Below are 18,087 nucleotides of genomic sequence, written 5' to 3'. Positions count from 1 at the left end.
GGCCTGGAAGCAATAACGCTAGTTCGCGACTGTCTTAGTTAGGAAACCGGTGGCTGACTTGCGTGACTTGGGGATCACGGCGAGCATGGGGAGCACGTGTGGCCTAAAAGTGTTTAACCCGTTCTGGCGCTCCAACTCCCCGGAGTTGGAGCCTCCATTGGACAAGATCAGAATTCTCGATCCTTTTACGCGAAGCTCAGCACACTGTGTTGGTCTGTCTCAAGCTTGTCACCTCAACGCCAAGGACAGTGCCAAGATGGGGCCAAGCAACAACGAAGACATCATCCCAAACCCGGGGTTGAACGTGGTTGTGCCCGCGGGCGTGATTGGCGATGGCGGAAAGGGGGCGGAAGAATGCTGCAGGAACGCAAGCCTGGGGCTGCTTGTATGTAGGTCGGACAAGCGAACTGCCATCCAATCTATATCGGCCTCCCACGGCGCTGGGATCTTGACCGGTTCGAGCCGGAAGGTCCGATTGTGTCGAACTTGGCCATTGTGGGGGAGGCAGAGGCTGGGTGAAGCCCAGAGGTATTTTATTTTCCTCTTCATGACACGATGAGGCAGAGACACGCCTTCGGTGGGACGCCGCGAAAGCAACCACGAGCTGCATCGCATGTTTGGTTGCCCGCAGGAACTGCCCCCTGCTACGCTCGGAGATAACTAGCGGAAAAGCGGACCAGAACATCCCACCGTCTTCCCGACTCCTCCCAAGAGTGGAGAGAGTGGAGGACAGAACCTGGAACGGCAGCACCGCCGACTTCTCCAGGTTCTCCTCGTTCGGACCCACCCAAAGGATTACTTAGCCTAAGTTCGTCCAATGCAAGCTGATATTCGAAGAAGGCCGCCCTCCCGTGGGAATGGATGTGCGCCGTTCTTGATCGCCCAGGTGTTTTTACAGCGCTGCTTCCCCGCCCGCATTTCCGTTCCGTCCGTGGGGAGTTGGTGATATCGTCGTTTTTTGCGGTAGCACTGTGTATCCAACCGTAGTTATTGTGCTGCGACTCCTGTTGCTTTTGAAAGTTGCCTGCAGCCAACCATGACCGAGTTAGCCGAGCCACACATTGAGGTCGACACGGTTTGTGCTCACCCTCGGAGTGGTCGCCATTGCGGCTGGAGAGAAGCATTGCCGGGCTGATAACTGGTGTACTTTTCCCAGGCCAACGACCATGATTCGGTGATTTCGGACGACATGTGCGGGCTACCCGTGGTGCTGCTGGGAAACGTTTTATCGCTGACGCTAGTTCTCCGCCCAGCTCAGCCTTCACCACTTCCATCACGTCCAGCATCCTCGACTATCCCGTCGAGAACGGCCGCCGCTATCATGCCTTCCGAGCCGGCGGTGCGTGCGCCCCCGCTGTCCTGCCCCCGTCGGCCGCGGCGCTGGCTCGCTGACTTGCTGTCCCAGTCTACTGCCTGCCCAACGATGAGCTCGAGCAGGATCGCCTCGACCTGTCGCATGCCCTCATGACCAAGGGCATCGGCAACAAGCTGTTTCTCGCGCCCATCGACACGGACAAGATGCACCGCGTGCTCGACATCGGCACCGGCACGGGTATCTGTAAGGAACCGAGCCCTCGCTCAAATGTGCTGTGCCTGCTGACCTGGCGGCGATGTAGGGAGCATGGCCATGGGTGACGAGTACCCCAACGCCCAGGTACGACAGTCAAGCGCGGGGTGCAAGGGCCAAATGGATCCCCCTCGTACTAACTGGAGGCGCAGATCCTAGGCAATGATCTTAGTGCCATCCAGCCTCCGTGGGTCCCCCCAAACGTCAAGTTTGAGATTGACGACGTCGAATGCCCTTGGGTGTACGAGGCGCCCTTCGACTTCATCTTCTGCCGCTACATGGCTGCTTGCATCAAGGACTGGCCCACCCTCGTCCGGTCCGTTCACGAGTGCGTCAACCTCCTTTCCAGCTGATCCGGCGAGTCCGGACTTGAACAGCCTGCCTAACCGTTTACACAGCAACCTCACGCCCGGCGGCTGGGCTGAGTTTCAGGATTTCGACCTGCAGTACTACTCGGAGGACGGGTCGCTCAAGGAAGGCTCCCACACGCTGACGTGGATCAACACGCTGCTGGAGGCGGCCCGCAAGACGGGGCGTGAGCCATCGCCCGGCCCGAGGCTCGAGGGCTGGGTGCGCGACGCCGGTTTCACCAACGTGACGCACCAGAGGTTTCGCTTCCCCATCGGGCCCTGGGCCAAGGACCCGCATCTGAAGGAGGTCGGCTTGTACAACATCCAGCAGGTGCTGAGCGGGCTCGAGGCCTTCTCGCTGCGCCTGTTCTGCCACGTGCTGGGGTGGCCGAAGGACGAGGTGCTTGTGCTGCTTTCCAAAGTGCGGAACGAGCTGAAGAACCCGAACTTGCATGCGCAGTTTGACTTGTGAGTGGTCCTCCGGATGATGGCTCCGGTTTATGGGTCAAGGCGGAGCTGACACGGTGCCAGTCACGTTGTATACGGCCAGAAGAAGCAGGCGGAGTGAGAGCACAGAGAGCAGAGCTGGAGTAGGTGATGAGGACAACAGTTGGATATACCCCGGGAAGAGAAGAAGACGGTCGAGGATATATGCCATGTACATCCCTGTATTCGAGAGGCGGTGTCACTCCCTTCATCGCTGCCCGTGTACGTACCAGATCTTCAACCGGGCTGTCATTGCCTTTCGACTGTCAATCCCAAAGCTGTCATCTCCTCCGCAAGCGCCCGCGCCTCCTCAACATCGAAGGTCTCCGTTCCGTCCTCGCCGACGTGCAGGCACGACGAATGAAACCAGACCTCCTCCCCTCCTTCCAGACCCAAACCCTCCACCAGGGCCGTCAAATTCTCCCTCCTCACCCCACCCCCAACAACCACCTCAACCCCAGCACCCCCGGCGGCCGCAGCAGCAGCTTCCACCACCCTTTTCAACCTCCCCACATTCTCCACCGCCCTGCCCCTCCCACCCGAAGTCAACACTCCATCAAACCCACACGCGCTCACGGCGTCCACCACCGCCGCCGCCGCCTCCACGTCCCCGCCACCACCACCACCCTGCCCGTCCACGCCGCCCGCGGCGAGCAACTCGTCAACGGCCCGGTGCAGCACGCACCTGAGAGCGCCGCCTCCCCGGGTGTGCTGCTGCGCCAGCGCCACCAGCTCCCTGTTCCGCTGCACATCCAGCGCCAGCGCGCCCGCCGCCGCGCCGTCGACGGCGGCGGCGGCAGCCTGCTGCAGCACGCCGAAGACGAAGCCGTCGCCGCGGGACGGGTCCAGCAGGCCGGAGGCGGCGAAGCGTGTTATCGATTCGGCCATGGAGGCGAGTTCGGCTGGGGTGTAGATGAAGTCTTGCTGTTGCTGTTGCTGCTGCTGCTGCTGCTGTTGTTGTTGTTGTAAGCGGCAAGATGCTGCGTCTTCGGTTGTTGAGTTGAGAGCTGGGTCGGGGCCATGGTCTGGGTTTGGTACGGCCTGTGAAGGGGGTCCGCGGGGCCGGATCATGATGCGGATGGCTGGGCGGGGGACATGGTGGCGGGACAGCGAGGCCAGCAGGGCGGAGAGCTCCTCTAGGGTCGGGGTTGTGCCGCCGAGCGCTGGATCAGGTCATTCAGGGGGTCAGTTATTACCCGTCCTGCTAAAAGAGAGAAGAGGGAGGGGGGTGAAGGGAAGGGGAAAGGGAAGGAAGGGGTCGCTGGAGAGAGGGCGGAGGGAGGTCCATTGGAGCGGTATCTCAGGACAAAATATGAGAGGGTCGTGCAGTGGCAACTGGTCTGTCAAGTGATGGGGCCTCAACAAGAAGTGAAGGCTGAGAACTGTTCAAAGGATGTGTGACTCTCACATACCGTAAGAACCAGCACGATTCAGTTCAAGACAGCTCGCTCCCAGCGAGGCAGCCGCTGCGCCATTGTCTGGGCCAAAGATGGGTACTTCAAGCCGTGGCCGAGCCGTGGGAGCCATCGTGACGTGCGTGGGGGGTGAATGACTCGAGGAGGGTGGCTACACTCAGCTGTGGGGGACAATGGATACAGTGATGTGCTGTCTTGTGCGCTGCCGTGTCTCGCGATCCGATCTTTCACCCCACGCTTCCCAACCTCGTGGACCGCGATCCGATCAATATCCCGGCGCGCTCCGACGCGATCCGATATTTCACTTTCACGCCCACGATCCCCAGCCTCGTGGACCGCGATCCGATCAGTCTCCCGGAGCAACCCGACGCGATCCGATCATATCCCCGCGCGATCCGATCATCCCCGCGCGATGATGTCGCCTACCCGGAACCACGGGTTCGCCATCCGAATTTACGCCGCGGGGGTACCGCTTGCCGACCCGCATAACCCCGGATCCCGGCATCTCGTAACACGAAACCTTATTCCAACTACGAGCAACGGGGGCTCCCAATGTACACACTACAACACGCTGAATGCTCATGACAGGGCCTCACAGGCTTGCACCCCCTTAGGTTCCGTGAACTTAGCGCCTTGAATTCCCACCCTAGGGCTAGACTAGGAAAAGTAGAGACACCCAAAGACCAAGGTCCCGATGCCAGATCCTGAGCAACCGATCCTTGCCAATCCGTCCGGCGACCTGTGTTCAAAACCAGCGTGGCCCTTTCCTATCTGTCCAGCCAAAAAGAAGAAGTAGGCGCTGAGTAGAATCGTGACCGGCGCCCTTCACTGGCGGTGGTTGCTGGCCCGAAAAGCCTCGGTATCCACCCAGGAAGCGGCAGGCTGGGCCACGAACAGTCCGTCCTCCACTGCCTCTGCATTCTCAGCACGACCATGGTTAGCCAGAGAGCGATCGGGGTAGTACTGGGCCGGCAGGGAACCGCGGGAAGCGAAACGGGAGCTCGGCGACGGCGGGACCGTGAACCGGCCAGACGGGAGTTGAGCGTGGTGGGATCGGGGATTGGGATACTGACAGTCGTCGTCGATCTTGATCGGAGCCTGCTGGGAGCCCGTCGCAGTCTGGGCATTGGGGCCGTCGCGATTGGCCGCGGCGACAGGATCCTTCTTTGACGCCTTGTTGCGCTTGACCGCGGCAGCCTCGGCCTGGGCCTTGGCTTTGGCGGCCCTTCGATCCCTCTCTAACCGATCATGTTAGCAGCTCGCTTGCCTGTCTGTCGGGTGCAATTGAGCGACGAAAGGGCATACCGTGCAGCCAGTACTTCTTGGGCAGTTTACCCGCGTTGGGCGAGAAGCGCGCACCGCAGCAGTTCTGGAAGTAGTGCTCGACTAGAGGCTGTCAGTCGCAACGCCCTACAGGAAGCCGCCCGAATCGTCGTGGAGTGAACTCACGGACACACTGTTCCGTGTACTCGCGGGTGGTCTTGCCAGCCATCATCTTCGTCATCTGCTGGGCGACCCATCCCCAGGAGTGCTCCTCGTTCTTCGTGATATCTTGTCCAAGACGCTTCGGGGAGCGGGGAATCAGCTTCAGCCAGAAGATAATCTCCTCTTCCCGAGTCCAATTGGTGCCACCCATGTTGATGGTGAGGATGAGCAATGGATATGCACCGGTATCGCTGCGATGTATCGACGAAGAGGTCGGTTGCTGCTGAGTGCTGCCGCAAAAGCTGGGTGCGTGAGAAGGAAAAGTGGAAGTGTGATGAAGTGCAGGGCCTGGGGTACTTGTATTCCACGCAGCGGGTGAAGGGAGCAGCAGCGATTGACTGGCTGTCCGAACTTGTTCTTTAACCATTCCAGGGCTCCCCGCTCGAAGCGAACAGCAGCCGTCACCTGTGGCAGTTATTGTGGGAGCTTGTTCAATGAAAGACAGTCCTCGCCCAATAGCAGTGCAAGGCCACGCCAGGCCACGCCAGGCCGCACCATCCGAACTTCAGGGAGATAGAGCTCCTGGCCAGGAGTTGAATTCTTGTCCACGTGGATGGCCGACTTGCCTGGGGACCTGCTCCAGGGGATTTCCAGTTCGATAGAAGCCCGTTGAGGCTCACCACAGGATCGGTTCCTTTCTCCGCCAACATCGTACCACAGCCGACCCGCTACCTGGCCAGGGAGGGAGGGCCTTTGAAGCCTGCAACTACCGGAGGTCCTCCTGCACACCGCACAAGTTTCGAGTGGAGCTGCTAGCTGCCACATCATGGATGGTGATCTGTTGCTTTGGTCATGCCGTTATTCGAAAGGGCTGGTAGGCTCGCGGGGCAAGTACCCTCGCGAGAGGAGGAAAGGCCCTAGCCTTCTTTCAATCTTGGAAAACTGAGACACGTGTCAGTCGTGGAAGGTCCTGCGAAGGGAGTGTTTGTTTTGCCACGGCTTACGATGCTCTTCCGTTGCAGAGGCACAACGCCGTCTTTGACCCAAACTCCCCAGCTGCCCATCATGTTGGCGAGCATCATATCGGTTGCTAGGCGGTCCCCAACAATTGCAATTTGATGAGGGCCCGTCACTCCCGTTTCTGGATGGTCGCGAAAGTAGGACAAGATCTCATTGCCACAGCCCGGTTTCTTCACGGCATGCGGGAGAACCTCGACCCCAGTCGACTCCTTGACCTCTGAGGCAAGCCTGCCGTCAACGTCGTAGCTCCTTGCGCCGGCCGTGTTGGACACGATCAAAAGACGATGTCCAGGGTAGGCTGCGCGGAGAGCCTCGAATCGAACCTTCTCAGTTTAGCACGGGAACTGCAACACGCTGGCCAGAAAAGCAAAGGGTAACCATCGACAGGGAAGGAACGGGCACTCCAACAGGATTACAGCAGCAAGCAAGAAGCGACTTGCTACAAGGAGAGCAAAAATCGAAAGGCCAGAATCAACACATATAACACGCACGGCGGATTTACCTTGTACGGCTCATAGACCTCGCTGTGGTCTGGAAGGGCAAAGCAGTCATCCTTGTCCAGGACCACAGCCCTGATGTCGACTAGGCGGCCCTTCGTGGCGAAGGCTTTGTCGAGAGGAATCGGCAGGTCATCAAAAGTGCTGACGGTCGCGTGAGGCAGACACAACGAGGGCTTCGCCAGAAGCTTGAAAACGTTGAGCGATGCTGAAAGGTTCAAATTCATGCTGCGGACGTAAGGAGCGACCAATCTCCCACGGAGTGAGATCGGGTGCGAGTTAAAGGGATTTCGCGGGAACGATGGCGATGAGGCGAGTGCGGGCAGGAAGGGAGCGATGTTGAGCAAGGGTTGTCTGTGACTCGGCCGCTCTTCTTCCGTACATGCAGTACGGAGTACGGAACGTACGGGATGCAGCATTCCAACCCCTGGCTGGGGGGAAACAAGAATGAAGTTGAGGGCGCTCGGACCACTTTTTGAAGATCTGGGGGAGTCGCGTCGCGCAGGGGGTTGTCTGGACCGAGCGCGTCAATTAGTGACCTTCAATTCAACGCAAGTGAAGCCACAAAACCAACCCACGCAAGCAGAAGAAAAAATGGATAGATTTGGCAACAACGCGAGACTAAAATCGAGGTGACGAAAATGGTCCGCAGGAAACTTGCAATAGAGGCGCCGGAACCGCGGGTTTCTCGAAAGCGGGAGCTGCCCAACGATCCGTACGAAGTGCCCGACGAAGCAGACACTCCCAAGCGCCGCCGGCGGCGTTTGGAGCCGAAGAGCACTGTGCATTCTGGGATTAATGGCGAGATAGACTGGGATAACGATGATGTTGGGGAGAGAAGTGCTGTGGTCCAGGAGAGCCCCACCAAGCGGCGAGGGCGCCCTCCGAAATCTGCGGCCACTGCGACACCGAATGGGCAGACAGCAACACCTTCGACCAGGGGCCAAAGGATATTCGCTGAAACCCCACTGAAACCGAGACCCGATGGCATCGACACTCCCAGCAGACGGACCATTGCTGACAGGTCGGCCCGGAAGAAGAGCGCGAGGGCTCTCATCGACCGCGTGATAGGCGGGGCTGTCAGCGACGACGAGGTGGAGGAGGATATTGCGCGTGAGATCTACGAGTCGAGCGCAAATGAAGAGGAGGATGCAGAAGAAGACGAGCAAGGAGACCAGGATGAAGGCCAGCATCCCACAACGCCGTCAAAGTCTCCAGGAAGGAAACGCAGGGCGCATCCCCGGAAGCGGTCACCCACCCCTCCTCGTGAATTGCCTCCACATGAGCAGTACTTCTACCAGAACAAACCCGGCCTAGCCAAGACATCCAACAACACCCTATCGACCCTGGATCTCCTCACCCATGACGAGTACTTTTCGGTCCTCCGCCAACTTCAAGATCCGCACGCCGCAGACGTCGACTTCCTCCAGTCGCTGCATGCCCAGTCTTTCCCGCAATGGGCCTTCGAGCTCTCGCAAGGCTTCAGCACCTGCCTTTACGGCTACGGCTCCAAGCGCCGCCTGCTCCACAACTTCGCGACGTATCTCTCCTCCCAGCATCCAACCCACCGAATCGTCATCATTAACGGTTATGTCCGGACCCTCACGGCTCGCGACATCCTCTCCACCCTGGCCACGGCTCTCCCTTCCTCCCCTGCAAGCAGCAACAGCACGAACAGTGGAGGGGGAGGAGCCCCTCATCCTTCCAGCACCGTCGGCGCCCTCCTCACCCATCTCTCTTCCACCCCCATCACCCTCACCATCTTGATCAACTCCATCGACGGGCCTCCCTTGCGCAAACCCGCCCTCCAATCCCTCCTCTCGCACCTCGCCGCGCACCCACAGATCCGCCTCGCCTGCACGGCCGACACGCCCGATTTCCCCCTCCTCTGGGACGCCGGCCAGCGCGCCGCCTTCAACTTCCTCTTCCACGACTGCACCACCTTCGCCGCCTTCGCGCCCTGCGAGCTGGAGGTCGTCGACGAGGTGCACGAGCTGCTCGGCCGCCGGGCGCGCCGCGCGGGCGGGAAGGAGGGCGTCGTCTTCGTGCTGCGCAGCCTCCCCGAGAACGCGCGGGCGCTGTTTCGACTGCTGGCGGGGGAGGTGCTGGTTGCGATGGACGAGCAGGGCGGAGCAGCAGCAGCGGCAGGAGGGGAGGAGGTGGGTGTGGAGTACCGGATGGTGTATAACCGGGCGGTGGAGGAATTTATCTGCAGCTCCGAGATGGCGTTCCGGACGCTGCTGAAAGAGTAAGTCTCAAGAGCCCTTGTCCATAACAACCCCAAAGGAAATCAGGATGTGAAAAAGGGCCTGGTGCTCACACAGATGGACATGCAGATTCCACGATCACCAGATCATCGCCAGCCACAAAGATTCAATTGGCACTGAGCTGCTCAGTCTCCCCTTTAGGAAAGAGGAGCTGGAGTCGATTTTGGAGGACTTGACGTGATGATCCTTCACGAGGATTTATTTACCATAGAGCAGCAAGCCCAGTACAGCTTGCACGGCACGGCGTTCAGGGGAGGATATTGCATGTCTGCATCACAATGAAGCAAGCGGGATAATGAAGACAAGGACTTTGATATCACCAGTTACAATCGGTTCCAACAGGGCAGGCGGGCGTCTGTAGCAAGATCTTGCGTGAATTGCTCGTTGGTTGACCTGGTCATTAGCCTCAAATTAGTTACCATGGTCAGTCGCTGGGGAACGTCGGCACTTCGTGCCAGTTTCACAGGCCATGATGAATTCATGTCGTTGTCATCCCCCTTTAACCCACGGGTTGGATGACACAAGCACTCCGTCTCATGATAACTACCTTGGTATGGTGGTTGTACACATTGATGCCGTCTGATGTCTCCGCGGGCCGTGGAGACGGCCCCCTTGCCCGTGCAAGCACTACACGGGAAAGCAGAACCCAATAGGCTTGTTGCATCAATTATCGTCGCAATTTCATGTATCAGACTGGGGTCGTCATGCACCGGACGGAAGACACACATTAGTGCAGAAGAAACGGCGGCCAGGTCAGCCCTGGGCGCCGGAAGGAAAAAGCGAAATGTTTTTTTTTGTTCGGACTCCTCAGTATAGACTCTGGGCTCGAGCCACGGAGTAGGAACTGAAGCCATTACTCGGTCGAGAAAGACCCGAGGCCCTGCAAAGGCCTGACCCATTGCGCACCGTTTTAATGCGCCTTTGCCCTTCCTTCGCAGATCGTCAGTGCTGTTCCAGTGCCAACGATGAGAGCTGGCGAGCATTCTCCCCTCTTCCGGCCGAAGATCATCAAAAGGGGTATCATGCTCCATCAACCTGCTCCCAGGCTTCAACTGCCGAAATATTACCAGTCCTTCTCTCGAGCTGGTCAGGGGGTGCACCCCCTAAAAGTCTTCCTTGGACCTGAGATCGCCAGGTCGAATGCGAATCGCCGAGCCGACCAGAGATAAGAACCGAGAAATCCACTTTTGTCTATGAGATGTGCCGTCAAAAGGAAGAAAAAAAAGAGATAGGAAAAAAGGAAATGAGCCTGCGGCATGCCATGACCCCCCATTTCTATGTGAACGCAATCGACTCCCTCAGTAAGGGAGGCCGAGGGCCGAAACATGACGATCAAAAAGGTTGATCAAAGATTCAGTTTGCGAATCATATCAACCGGGCCTGCAGGCCATGCCATCCATGGCACGAGCGTGCCGAGCGTTGTCGTCGTCCCAAGTTCTCTGGTCTAAGGGTATCAAATCGTCGAGTAAGAGCCTTCCTGTCACTCTCAATTGACAGGAAAACCCCGGTCTATCGTCAAAGCCAGATAGGGAGAACCTTGGCATCGAATCCTGCCGGGCCCCCGTCAGAAATGATAAGCCAGGTTTGCCGCTTGAGAAGATTCCGAACGTGAAACCGAGAGTAATGCATGGCAGGCGCACGCGCGAAGGAAAGCAATGCATCACCGAAAGAGAGGGAAAAAAAAACCCAGTGTCCAGGCATGATGCGGACTTCAGAGGGTCGGCGGTCGATGGTTACCACCAGGACTGGCCGCCGGCACCACCGGGATTGCCGTAGCCGCCACCGTAGCCGCCGTAGCCGCCGCCGTAACCGCCACTCTGGGGACCGCCGTAGCCACCGTAGCCACCGCCGCCGCCAGAGCTGTGCTGAGGACCGCCGAAACCGCCGCCGAAGCCGCCACCGCCGCCGCCATACTTGCGGAAGTCTGTATTACCTCCACGGCCGCGACCGCGACCGCCGCCGCGACCGCCCCGGCCACCACCATAGGACGACTCGCGAGCAATGGTCTCAAGGAAGGAAGGAATCTCCTGGTTAGCCTCCTTGAGCAGGTCGATCAACTCCCGGACGATACCGCGGTTGCCACGGTTAAAGAAGGCAGTGGCGATACCCGTATTGCCGGCACGGCCGGTACGACCAATGCGGTGAACGTAGTCGTCAATGTCAGTGGGGAGGTCGTAGTTGATGACGTGAGTGACGTTCGGAATGTCGAGGCCACGTGCGGCGACGGCCGTGGCAACAAGAATCGGGCACTTGCCGTTCCGGAAGAGCTCCAGGGCACGCTCGCGCTCACGCTGGGTGCGGTCACCATGGATCGAGGTGGCCGGGAAATTCTGGTTGATCAGGAAGTCCGACAGGGAGTCGGCCATGCGCTTGGTCTCGACGAAGATGAGGGTGAGACCGCCGGCGTGGGTATGGAGGATATCAAGCAGAACAGAGCGTTTGTCGATATCTTCGACGTACTCGATCTTCTGCGTAATGTTCTCCGAGGTCGAGCCAACACGGCCGACAGAGAGGAAGACATAGTCGCTCAGGAAGTCCTGGGCGAGCATTTGAATGTCGCGCGGGAAGGTGGCCGAGAACATGAGCGTCTGGCGCTGACCGGTAGGAGGCATGTCCTCGCCTTGGACGATGCGGCGAATCTGGGGCTCGAAACCCATGTCAAGCATGCGGTCGGCCTCGTCCAGCACGAGGTACTTGATGTTGCAAAGCGAGATGCGACCACGCTCTATGAGGTCGACAAGTCTGCCCGGCGTAGCAACAAGCAGATCGCAGCCGCGTTCGATCTGACGGAGCTGAGAGCCGATATCGGCACCACCGTAGACGACGCAGGGGCGAACCCAAGAGCGGTAGGCGAACTTGCGGGCTTCGTCATAGATCTGGGACACCAGCTCACGAGTCGGCGCGAGAATCAAGGCAGTGGGGTAAGCCTTGCGCTGACGGCCGTATCCGCCGCCCTGGGCGGGAACGGGGGAGGGACCCTGGGTGAAAGACTGATGCAGAATGGGGAACAGGAAACCGCCAGTCTTGCCGGAACCCGTCTGGGCGCAAGCCATCAGATCGCGGCCGTTGATGACGATGGGGATGGAATACTTCTGGACCGGGGTGGGGATCTTGTAGCGGGCGAGCTCAATATTGGAGAGCAGGTGAGGGTCCAGCGGAGGGTTGCTGAAGGTCAGGATGGGCTCCGGCACATCACGGCCGGAGGGGGTGACCGGAATGTCGTCGTACTTCTCGAAGTTAATGCCGGTGTGCTGCTTGCTCGGATCGTCGGCGGTGCCGAAGAGTTCGCGCTCCAGGCGAGGGTCGCCACTGCCGATAACGTGCTTGCCGTCAATCCACCGGCCCTCGCCACGGCCCGCGCCGCCGCCCATGGCACCACCGCCACCGCTGGCAGGGCCACGGTACGCATTGCGGTTGAAGCCACCCTGACGGCCGCCCCAAGGGTGCGGGGACTGATCGTAGGCGCCCCAATTGCCGCCACCGGCACGCACGTCGAAGTTGTTGTTGCTGCGACGAATTAGCAATGGTTGTCCCAAATTGATCCGACGACTCATCGAGGGATTTAGGAATCAAGATTCGGACTTACCCAGCCCAAGCACTGTTGTTGAGGCCATTCACGGGACCCGGGCCGTTCATCGGCCCAGGGCCCATGGGAGGACCGTTGGCGGGGGGAGCATTGGCAGCAGCCATCTTGGCGCGCAGGTGGGGGGGGATGTAGGAACGAGTGACCGGCTGCTGGTTCGAGAGCTGAGCGGCCGGGGGAGCCGAGTCGAGGGACAAATTGCCCATGCTGCCGCTGAGTTGATCCGCCATGTTTGCTATTGAAAGGATTTTTTTGGGGTTGTTGTGAAGAGGCGAGTCAAGCCGATTAATCGGTAGCCGCTCGTTGAACGTGTTCTTCGACGCTCAAAAGAACGCGTGGTCCCAATGAGAGCGATCGGAGAAATCGAAGTCGAAGACCTGGAAAGAACGCAAAGAGGCCCGCTTAGCAGGCGAAGAACACAAAATCGAAAGTGGTGCCTCCTCGCGCTTGTTCCACGATTAGGTGTCGTCGGGGTCGCTGCGACGCGCGCCTCGAGAAAACCAGGTAATTAAGAAGAGGGAACGTGTCTCCTGCGATCCTTTCGAAAGAATCCGAAAAAAAGACAGATTCTTGCAAAAGGAAAAAAGGAAAGACTGAGTCTTAAGGGAAAATGTAATTCGGATGTTGATGGATTCAAAAATCCTGGGTTGTGGGAGAGGGAAGAGAATTTTTAGGAAGAGCGAGGAGGAGGAAGGGGAGGAGCAGAAAAGAGTTTTGGATTGGATCGAGAGACCCACTTTTCTGCGGTTTTGGTAAGGCGAACTTCAGCAGGCAGTTGAGCCACAAAGATCCCTGCTCCTGCTTTTTTCTCGGTTTGGGGCTGTGGCCACCCACTGCACTCCCCGTTCGTGTCTCCTGGCACAAATCGATGGATGGCAGTTCTGCTCGGATCTTTTAGTGGGGAAAGGGCGATCTGATGGCGAAAATGACCAGCAATCTTAGTTCGGTCTCCCCGTGCTTTGCTCCTGCTGTGGCGACGTGGGTCAGGTGAGCGGGGAGCGTGTTGATGTTCCGGCATTCAATTGTTGCCGTTGCCCGACTGGCGGACCTCACATGAGAAGGTCCAGGCTCTTTCTTATTTTGGTACCTTAGGTATCTGAACAGGTCACTGTGCGGCTCTCCTGAGTTGACAGATGAGCCACAAGAGGCGAGACTGGGGGACTTTGAACGGTGGCGCGTGCCGTTCGAGAAAAGCGCCGTCCCAGCTGAAGTTTTCAAGGTAAGGTAGCCCATTTATTTGGGCGAGCGAAGTGCTTGGGCACGGAGGCAAATGTACGGAATACGGAATATGGACATACACTACATCGGCATGTCGCCAACCCTGAATTCACTGAGGCCCCGACTGTCTGACAGCACATCCTGAATTGCAAGCCTCGACATCACCACATAGCCCACAGCAAGCAGCGCGAAGGCTGCTCAACTCACCGCCTTCCGAGCTTCTGATCCCTGATAGGGCCAAGTGTGACATGATTGTACACTGTCTTACGTCGTGTACCTGAGTTACATCCCGAGCCACTCCATACGAAAAGCGGCTAGTGAAGGGACAGGGGACCTGAGACAGTGGTTAGTGTACGTAGTATCGGCCCCACTTCTCGCGCGATTGAGCGGCTGCGCAGCGCATGTCCTCAATTCGACGGACCGAGCAAAGGCAGACCTTCACCGCCCGCAAGAGCCGGCAGCCATCGACGATTTGGAGATCTGGTTGTTAACCTGCATTGCTCTACCACATGCTACATGTACCGTCAGGCTTGGATGGCTGCTACTATGGATGTCGAGTGCGCCCCCTATCTGTTACCTACCAACAGCTCGGGACACTGGCGCTCCTTCAGGCACACTCCTGTGATACAGCCAGGTTTGATCGCTGGTGTAAGCATACAGCGGCTGAAACTGGGGAAACAACGTACGCCTGGGAAGAGTATTACTGAGCCTAATCGAGCAGCTAACACCGAAAAGAAACTCAGTTGTCGCCGTTGATGCGCGCATTTGCCCCCTTGACGAGACTCCGCGCCTGCTCCAAAGATTAAGCACTCTTCACCACCTTGTCGTCGTCGAAACCCATGTCTATGATTCCATCCTTCGTCACTGCCTTGACCACCATTCCCTTGAAGTCTATCGGTAACCTTCTCTTCAATTCGTCTGTGCAGAGGGTGAGGATCTTCATGCCCTGTACAAGGGTGATGTCGGGGTGGTGATGTTTGTCGAGGATAGAAAGGCAGTAGTATCTGGCCCGACAATCAGCATCGTGCATTGTCACAGGTCACAGGGGCTAGATCCGGAAAGACATACTGAGCATAGCCGTGGGCGGCGTACGGCACTGGGGCCAAGGCAGCAAGGTAGTCCAACCAGTACAGGCTGGGCTTGTGGGTGATGGGGTCGACGCCGCCGAGGAGCAGGTTGACGTTGTAAGGTTTCCGCGACCGCAGACTCGATGCGAGCTCCCCGCGGACGAAGTGCGCCAGCGCTGAAGGCGACAGATCGGTCTCATTGCGCATCGAGTAGAGCTGGGCGTTGGCTTGGATGTATTCGGCAAACTGCACTGTCGGCGAGCATTAGCAGGTGTGGATGCACCAGTCGCTTCTCCCTCCGTGGTCACCAACCTGTGTCGCCAGCCTCCCCAGAGAAAGCCATCAGCGTGTGCTTGTTCAGCTGCCTCGTCTTGTCGTCGGAGGCCTTGAGGATCGTGGCGCCCCGCATGGCGGCCTTCGACGCCGCGATCAACGTGAAGTCCTTGCCCGTGATGCCAAGTAAAACTTCCCTGGTGACACTGTCAGCTAAGCGGTTGGCCGATCTCGTCGCGCGAATGGCCTACATCTTTGCGTTGTCTTTGTCAAACGATGCGAATGTTCTGGTGGATTTGGCAAGCTCCCCGAGGCCGCGGCTTGCATGCTGTCCGAATTGGAGCTCAGGCAGGCAGTTGCGGACGCGCACTTGGAGCTTCAGCCTGGGCGCACGGACACCCGCCGTAACCCGCCAACCAGGGTCATGAACGGGAGTACCGCATATTACGGAATGGTTGCCTTTAGCAGCAGTGTATTTTACATTAGTTACCGAACGCTAACTGCACTACGGAGTATCCGTACTTCCAGCTTGTTAACATTGACGAACCAGAAAGGTGGGGCTGAATTGTGGCGGCACGGCGTCGGTGTGTTGCTCCACCGATGCAAGCCAACTTTTTCTTTCGAGCTCAGAAATTTTGGAGTTGGATGCAGGCAGGTAAAGAAGGGTCTGCACACGACGGCGGCGACAGGCAACAACGCTGGTCACAACCGCCACAATGTCGTCCTTCTTCACTGCACCTGGAGCTCAAAAGAAGCGGAAACGTCCGTCGGCGGCGGAAACACCAAAAAAACGGCTTGCGACCTCGAAATCAGCGTCCCAATCCGCGAGCAAACCCTCCGCCAAACCGGCTGCCGCCTCGAAAAAGAAGGCTGTTGAGCGGGACGAGTCGATATCAGGCAGCGATCTCGAAAGCGACGAGAGCGGCGATGACGTTCGGGACATTGAGCGCTCCGAGGGGGACTCGGATGAGTCGGACAACGAAGGGGAGACCGCGGCCGAGAAGCGGCTGAGGCTTGCGCAGCGGTACCTCGAAAAGACACGGAAGGAGGTCGAGCTGGATGAGTATGCATTCGATGCCGAGGAAATTGACCGCGACTTGCTCGCGGAGCGGTTGCAAGAGGATGTGGCCGAAGCGAAGGGCAAGGTCTACCGTCGATTGGCAGCTGAGTTGAGTTTCGCGGAGGCGTCGCATACCCAGTTCCGCTGGAACTCCGGCTCGGTAACATCAGTCGCCGTTTGCGCCCCCTACGCATACACAACGACTAAGGACGGCTACCTTACCAAGTGGAGGTTGCAAGACCTTCCGAAAGATCAATGGCCACAAACGACGCGGAGGAAACCCAAGAAGCCCCCTGCGCCGCCTAAGCGGCGACCCGAGAGAGTATGCTCTGCCAAAGCCAACCCGGGTAAAACCAAAGACAAAACATACCAAGGCCACACAGGCGCCCCGATAACCGTCAAAGCGTCTCAAGATGGCAAGTACGTCGTGACCGGCGGCGTCGACCGCCGGCTCGTTGTCTACAACGCCAGTGACCTGAAGCCGATTCGCGCCTTTACCCAACACCGGGACGCCGTAACTGGTCTCGCCTTCCGCCGTGGCACGAACCAACTCTTCTCCTGTTCTAAAGACCGCACGGTCAAACTCTGGTCTCTCGACGAACTTGCCTACGTCGAGACCCTGTACGGCCATCAAGACGAAGTTCTGGATGTCGACGCGCTGGCTCAGGAACGCTGCGTCAGCGTCGGCGCGCGAGACCGCACCGCGCGCTACTGGAAGGTCGCAGACCAGACCCATCTCATTTTCCGCGGCGGCGGCGAAGGAGGAAGCAGCGGCGGCAGCAGCAGCAAGAAGCACAAGCTACCTCCTGGCGTCGACCCAGCCTCGGCCGCACACCAAGGCAGCATGGACCGAGTGTCGATGATTGACGACGACATGTTCGTGACCGGAAGCGACAACGGCGATCTCGCGTTATGGAGTCTTCAACGCAAAAAACCGCTGCACACCGTTCCCCGCGCGCACGGAATTGAGCCCCCCCTGAAACCGTCCGAGGCGTCGGCTGACGAGGTCCCCGATCCCAAGATTATCCCCGCGCCGCAGCCGCGGGGGATTACCGCGCTGCGGACCATCCCCTATTCTGACGTGATTCTCACCGGCAGTTGGGACGGGTGCATCCGCGTGTGGAGGCTAAGCGAGGATAAGAAAAAGATTGAGCCTGTTGGCGTGCTGGGCGGGTCGTCATCGACGTCGACGATGCCGAACGGCACACACGTCCAGGTCGGGCAAGGCCAAGTGCAGAACCGGGATATCGTGCGCGGCATCGTCAACGACATCGCCATGTTTGAGCGCGGAGATCGCGGCCGTGACGGGCTCTGCGTTGTGGCTGTGACGGGCAAGGAGATGCGCCATGGTCGGTGGAAGTACATGAAGGAAGGGCGGTGTGGCGCCGTCATCTTCGAGGTCCCCAAGCTGGATTCCAGGAAGCAGCAGCAGGATGGTGGGGACCGGGTGAATGGGCGGTCGCCGGAGACGGAGGCCGATGATTAGGTCTGTAGAGCACCAGCGTTCTCTATACCCGAGGCGGACAGGTTTTGTCACCCACCTCAGTTATGATGTACAAAACCTACATCACCACCATTGTTGGCGTAAAGCAAGACGCTTGTTGGTATTCCACCCGAAAAGAAGCCTTCGCTGCTCGCTTGCATGGTCGAACACACCCATAGTGTGCCACACAGAATTGTCTGTCTTCACTTACCAGGGGAATAGCTACCTAATTAATTAGGCGCCTTAACTCTATCTCTATTCACAGCGCCTCCGATGGTCCACTCAAGCAGCAGGTAGCGCCAGCAACTGGGCACTCTTAAGCCCAGAAAGCAAAGTCGGCAACGCGCCTGGAAGATCAGGCGTCCCTTCCTTCCCG

The 18,087-nt window shown here is 58.5% G+C and overlaps 7 protein-coding genes across 7 annotated transcripts; 3 read left to right on the top strand and 4 right to left on the bottom strand.

Moving 5' to 3' along the window:
* Nucleotides 1-820: 820 nt before the first annotated feature.
* On the top strand, nucleotides 821-2,840 carry THITE_2107269 (uncharacterized protein). The gene is made up of 8 exons (XM_003649031.1): nucleotides 821-1,075; nucleotides 1,157-1,191; nucleotides 1,254-1,339; nucleotides 1,406-1,558; nucleotides 1,617-1,654; nucleotides 1,720-1,895; nucleotides 1,966-2,385; nucleotides 2,449-2,840. Exons 1-8 carry the CDS (start codon nucleotides 1,037-1,039, stop codon nucleotides 2,483-2,485), a joined length of 984 nt encoding a protein of 327 aa, XP_003649079.1. The 5' UTR covers nucleotides 821-1,036; the 3' UTR covers nucleotides 2,486-2,840.
* Nucleotides 2,841-4,549: 1,709 nt separating this feature from the next.
* On the bottom strand, nucleotides 4,550-5,885 carry THITE_2107265 (uncharacterized protein). The gene is made up of 3 exons (XM_003649030.1): nucleotides 5,268-5,885; nucleotides 5,124-5,204; nucleotides 4,550-5,056 (listed from the first exon to the last, which is right to left on the bottom strand). The coding sequence occupies exons 1-3, from the start codon at nucleotides 5,452-5,454 to the stop codon at nucleotides 4,644-4,646; spliced, it is 681 nt and encodes a 226-aa protein (XP_003649078.1). The 5' UTR covers nucleotides 5,455-5,885; the 3' UTR covers nucleotides 4,550-4,643.
* THITE_2107261 (uncharacterized protein) lies at nucleotides 5,886-7,248 on the bottom strand. The gene is made up of 3 exons (XM_003649029.1): nucleotides 6,766-7,248; nucleotides 6,248-6,586; nucleotides 5,886-6,185 (listed from the first exon to the last, which is right to left on the bottom strand). The coding sequence occupies exons 1-3, from the start codon at nucleotides 6,985-6,987 to the stop codon at nucleotides 6,102-6,104; spliced, it is 645 nt and encodes a 214-aa protein (XP_003649077.1). The 5' UTR covers nucleotides 6,988-7,248; the 3' UTR covers nucleotides 5,886-6,101.
* A 36-nt stretch (nucleotides 7,249-7,284) lies between these two features.
* Nucleotides 7,285-9,181, top strand: THITE_2107259 (uncharacterized protein). Its single transcript, XM_003649028.1, has one exon. The coding sequence runs from the start codon at nucleotides 7,402-7,404 to the stop codon at nucleotides 9,010-9,012; it is 1,611 nt and encodes a 536-aa protein (XP_003649076.1). The 5' UTR covers nucleotides 7,285-7,401; the 3' UTR covers nucleotides 9,013-9,181.
* Nucleotides 9,182-10,364: 1,183 nt separating this feature from the next.
* Nucleotides 10,365-13,041, bottom strand: THITE_2107255 (uncharacterized protein). The gene is made up of 3 exons (XM_003649027.1): nucleotides 12,614-13,041; nucleotides 10,668-12,534; nucleotides 10,365-10,577 (listed from the first exon to the last, which is right to left on the bottom strand). Exons 1-2 carry the CDS (start codon nucleotides 12,838-12,840, stop codon nucleotides 10,761-10,763), a joined length of 2,001 nt encoding a protein of 666 aa, XP_003649075.1. The 5' UTR covers nucleotides 12,841-13,041; the 3' UTR covers nucleotides 10,365-10,577; nucleotides 10,668-10,760.
* Nucleotides 13,042-14,257: 1,216 nt separating this feature from the next.
* Nucleotides 14,258-15,544, bottom strand: THITE_2107253 (uncharacterized protein). Its single transcript, XM_003649026.1, has 4 exons — nucleotides 15,420-15,544; nucleotides 15,208-15,365; nucleotides 14,897-15,146; nucleotides 14,258-14,832 (listed from the first exon to the last, which is right to left on the bottom strand). Coding segments are annotated over exons 1-4 (612 nt in total). The 5' UTR covers nucleotides 15,422-15,544; the 3' UTR covers nucleotides 14,258-14,630.
* A 340-nt stretch (nucleotides 15,545-15,884) lies between these two features.
* Nucleotides 15,885-17,865, top strand: THITE_2073591 (rRNA processing protein RRP9; the record flags this gene model as incomplete). The annotated part of the gene is made up of 2 exons (XM_003649025.1): nucleotides 15,885-16,313; nucleotides 16,437-17,865. 2 exons carry the CDS (start codon nucleotides 15,885-15,887, stop codon nucleotides 17,712-17,714), a joined length of 1,707 nt encoding a protein of 568 aa, XP_003649073.1. The 3' UTR covers nucleotides 17,715-17,865.
* Nucleotides 17,866-18,087: the final 222 nt, after the last annotated feature.

Source organism: Thermothielavioides terrestris, chromosome 1 (genome assembly GCF_000226115.1).
Source record: "Thermothielavioides terrestris NRRL 8126 chromosome 1, complete sequence".
NCBI classification, from domain to species: domain Eukaryota; kingdom Fungi; phylum Ascomycota; class Sordariomycetes; order Sordariales; family Chaetomiaceae; genus Thermothielavioides; species Thermothielavioides terrestris.
Note: the sequence above shows the minus strand (reverse complement) of the source record. Positions and strands in the feature narration are given on the sequence as shown.

What these genes read in the sequence shown, in the direction of transcription:
- THITE_2107265 (XM_003649030.1), bottom strand. Translation starts at nt 5,454, where the DNA reads ATGGGTGGCACCAATTGGACTCGGGAAGAGGAGATTATCTTCTGGCTG. An exon ending in GTACACGGAACAGTGTGTCC is followed by an intron (nt 5,205 to 5,267) that starts GTGAGTTCACTC and finishes GACAGCCTCTAG; the next exon opens with TCGAGCACTACTTCCAGAAC. An exon ending in CAAGAAGTACTGGCTGCACG is followed by an intron (nt 5,057 to 5,123) that starts GTATGCCCTTTC and finishes ATGATCGGTTAG; the next exon opens with AGAGGGATCGAAGGGCCGCC.
- THITE_2107259 (XM_003649028.1), top strand. Translation starts at nt 7,402, where the DNA reads ATGGTCCGCAGGAAACTTGCAATAGAGGCGCCGGAACCGCGGGTTTCT.
- THITE_2107255 (XM_003649027.1), bottom strand. Translation starts at nt 12,840, where the DNA reads ATGGCGGATCAACTCAGCGGCAGCATGGGCAATTTGTCCCTCGACTCG. An exon ending in AACAACAGTGCTTGGGCTGG is followed by an intron (nt 12,535 to 12,613) that starts GTAAGTCCGAAT and finishes AATTCGTCGCAG; the next exon opens with CAACAACAACTTCGACGTGC.
- THITE_2107261 (XM_003649029.1), bottom strand. Translation starts at nt 6,987, where the DNA reads ATGAATTTGAACCTTTCAGCATCGCTCAACGTTTTCAAGCTTCTGGCG. An exon ending in AGGTCTATGAGCCGTACAAG is followed by an intron (nt 6,587 to 6,765) that starts GTAAATCCGCCG and finishes TAAACTGAGAAG; the next exon opens with GTTCGATTCGAGGCTCTCCG. An exon ending in CTCTGCAACGGAAGAGCATC is followed by an intron (nt 6,186 to 6,247) that starts GTAAGCCGTGGC and finishes CACGTGTCTCAG; the next exon opens with TTTTCCAAGATTGAAAGAAG.
- THITE_2107253 (XM_003649026.1), bottom strand. An exon ending in TGGGGAGGCTGGCGACACAG is followed by an intron (nt 15,147 to 15,207) that starts GTTGGTGACCAC and finishes GCTCGCCGACAG; the next exon opens with TGCAGTTTGCCGAATACATC. An exon ending in GCCGCCCACGGCTATGCTCA is followed by an intron (nt 14,833 to 14,896) that starts GTATGTCTTTCC and finishes TTGTCGGGCCAG; the next exon opens with ATACTACTGCCTTTCTATCC.
- THITE_2107269 (XM_003649031.1), top strand. Translation starts at nt 1,037, where the DNA reads ATGACCGAGTTAGCCGAGCCACACATTGAGGTCGACACG. An exon ending in CGGCACCGGCACGGGTATCT is followed by an intron (nt 1,559 to 1,616) that starts GTAAGGAACCGA and finishes GCGGCGATGTAG; the next exon opens with GGAGCATGGCCATGGGTGAC. An exon ending in CTCGTCCGGTCCGTTCACGA is followed by an intron (nt 1,896 to 1,965) that starts GTGCGTCAACCT and finishes CCGTTTACACAG; the next exon opens with CAACCTCACGCCCGGCGGCT.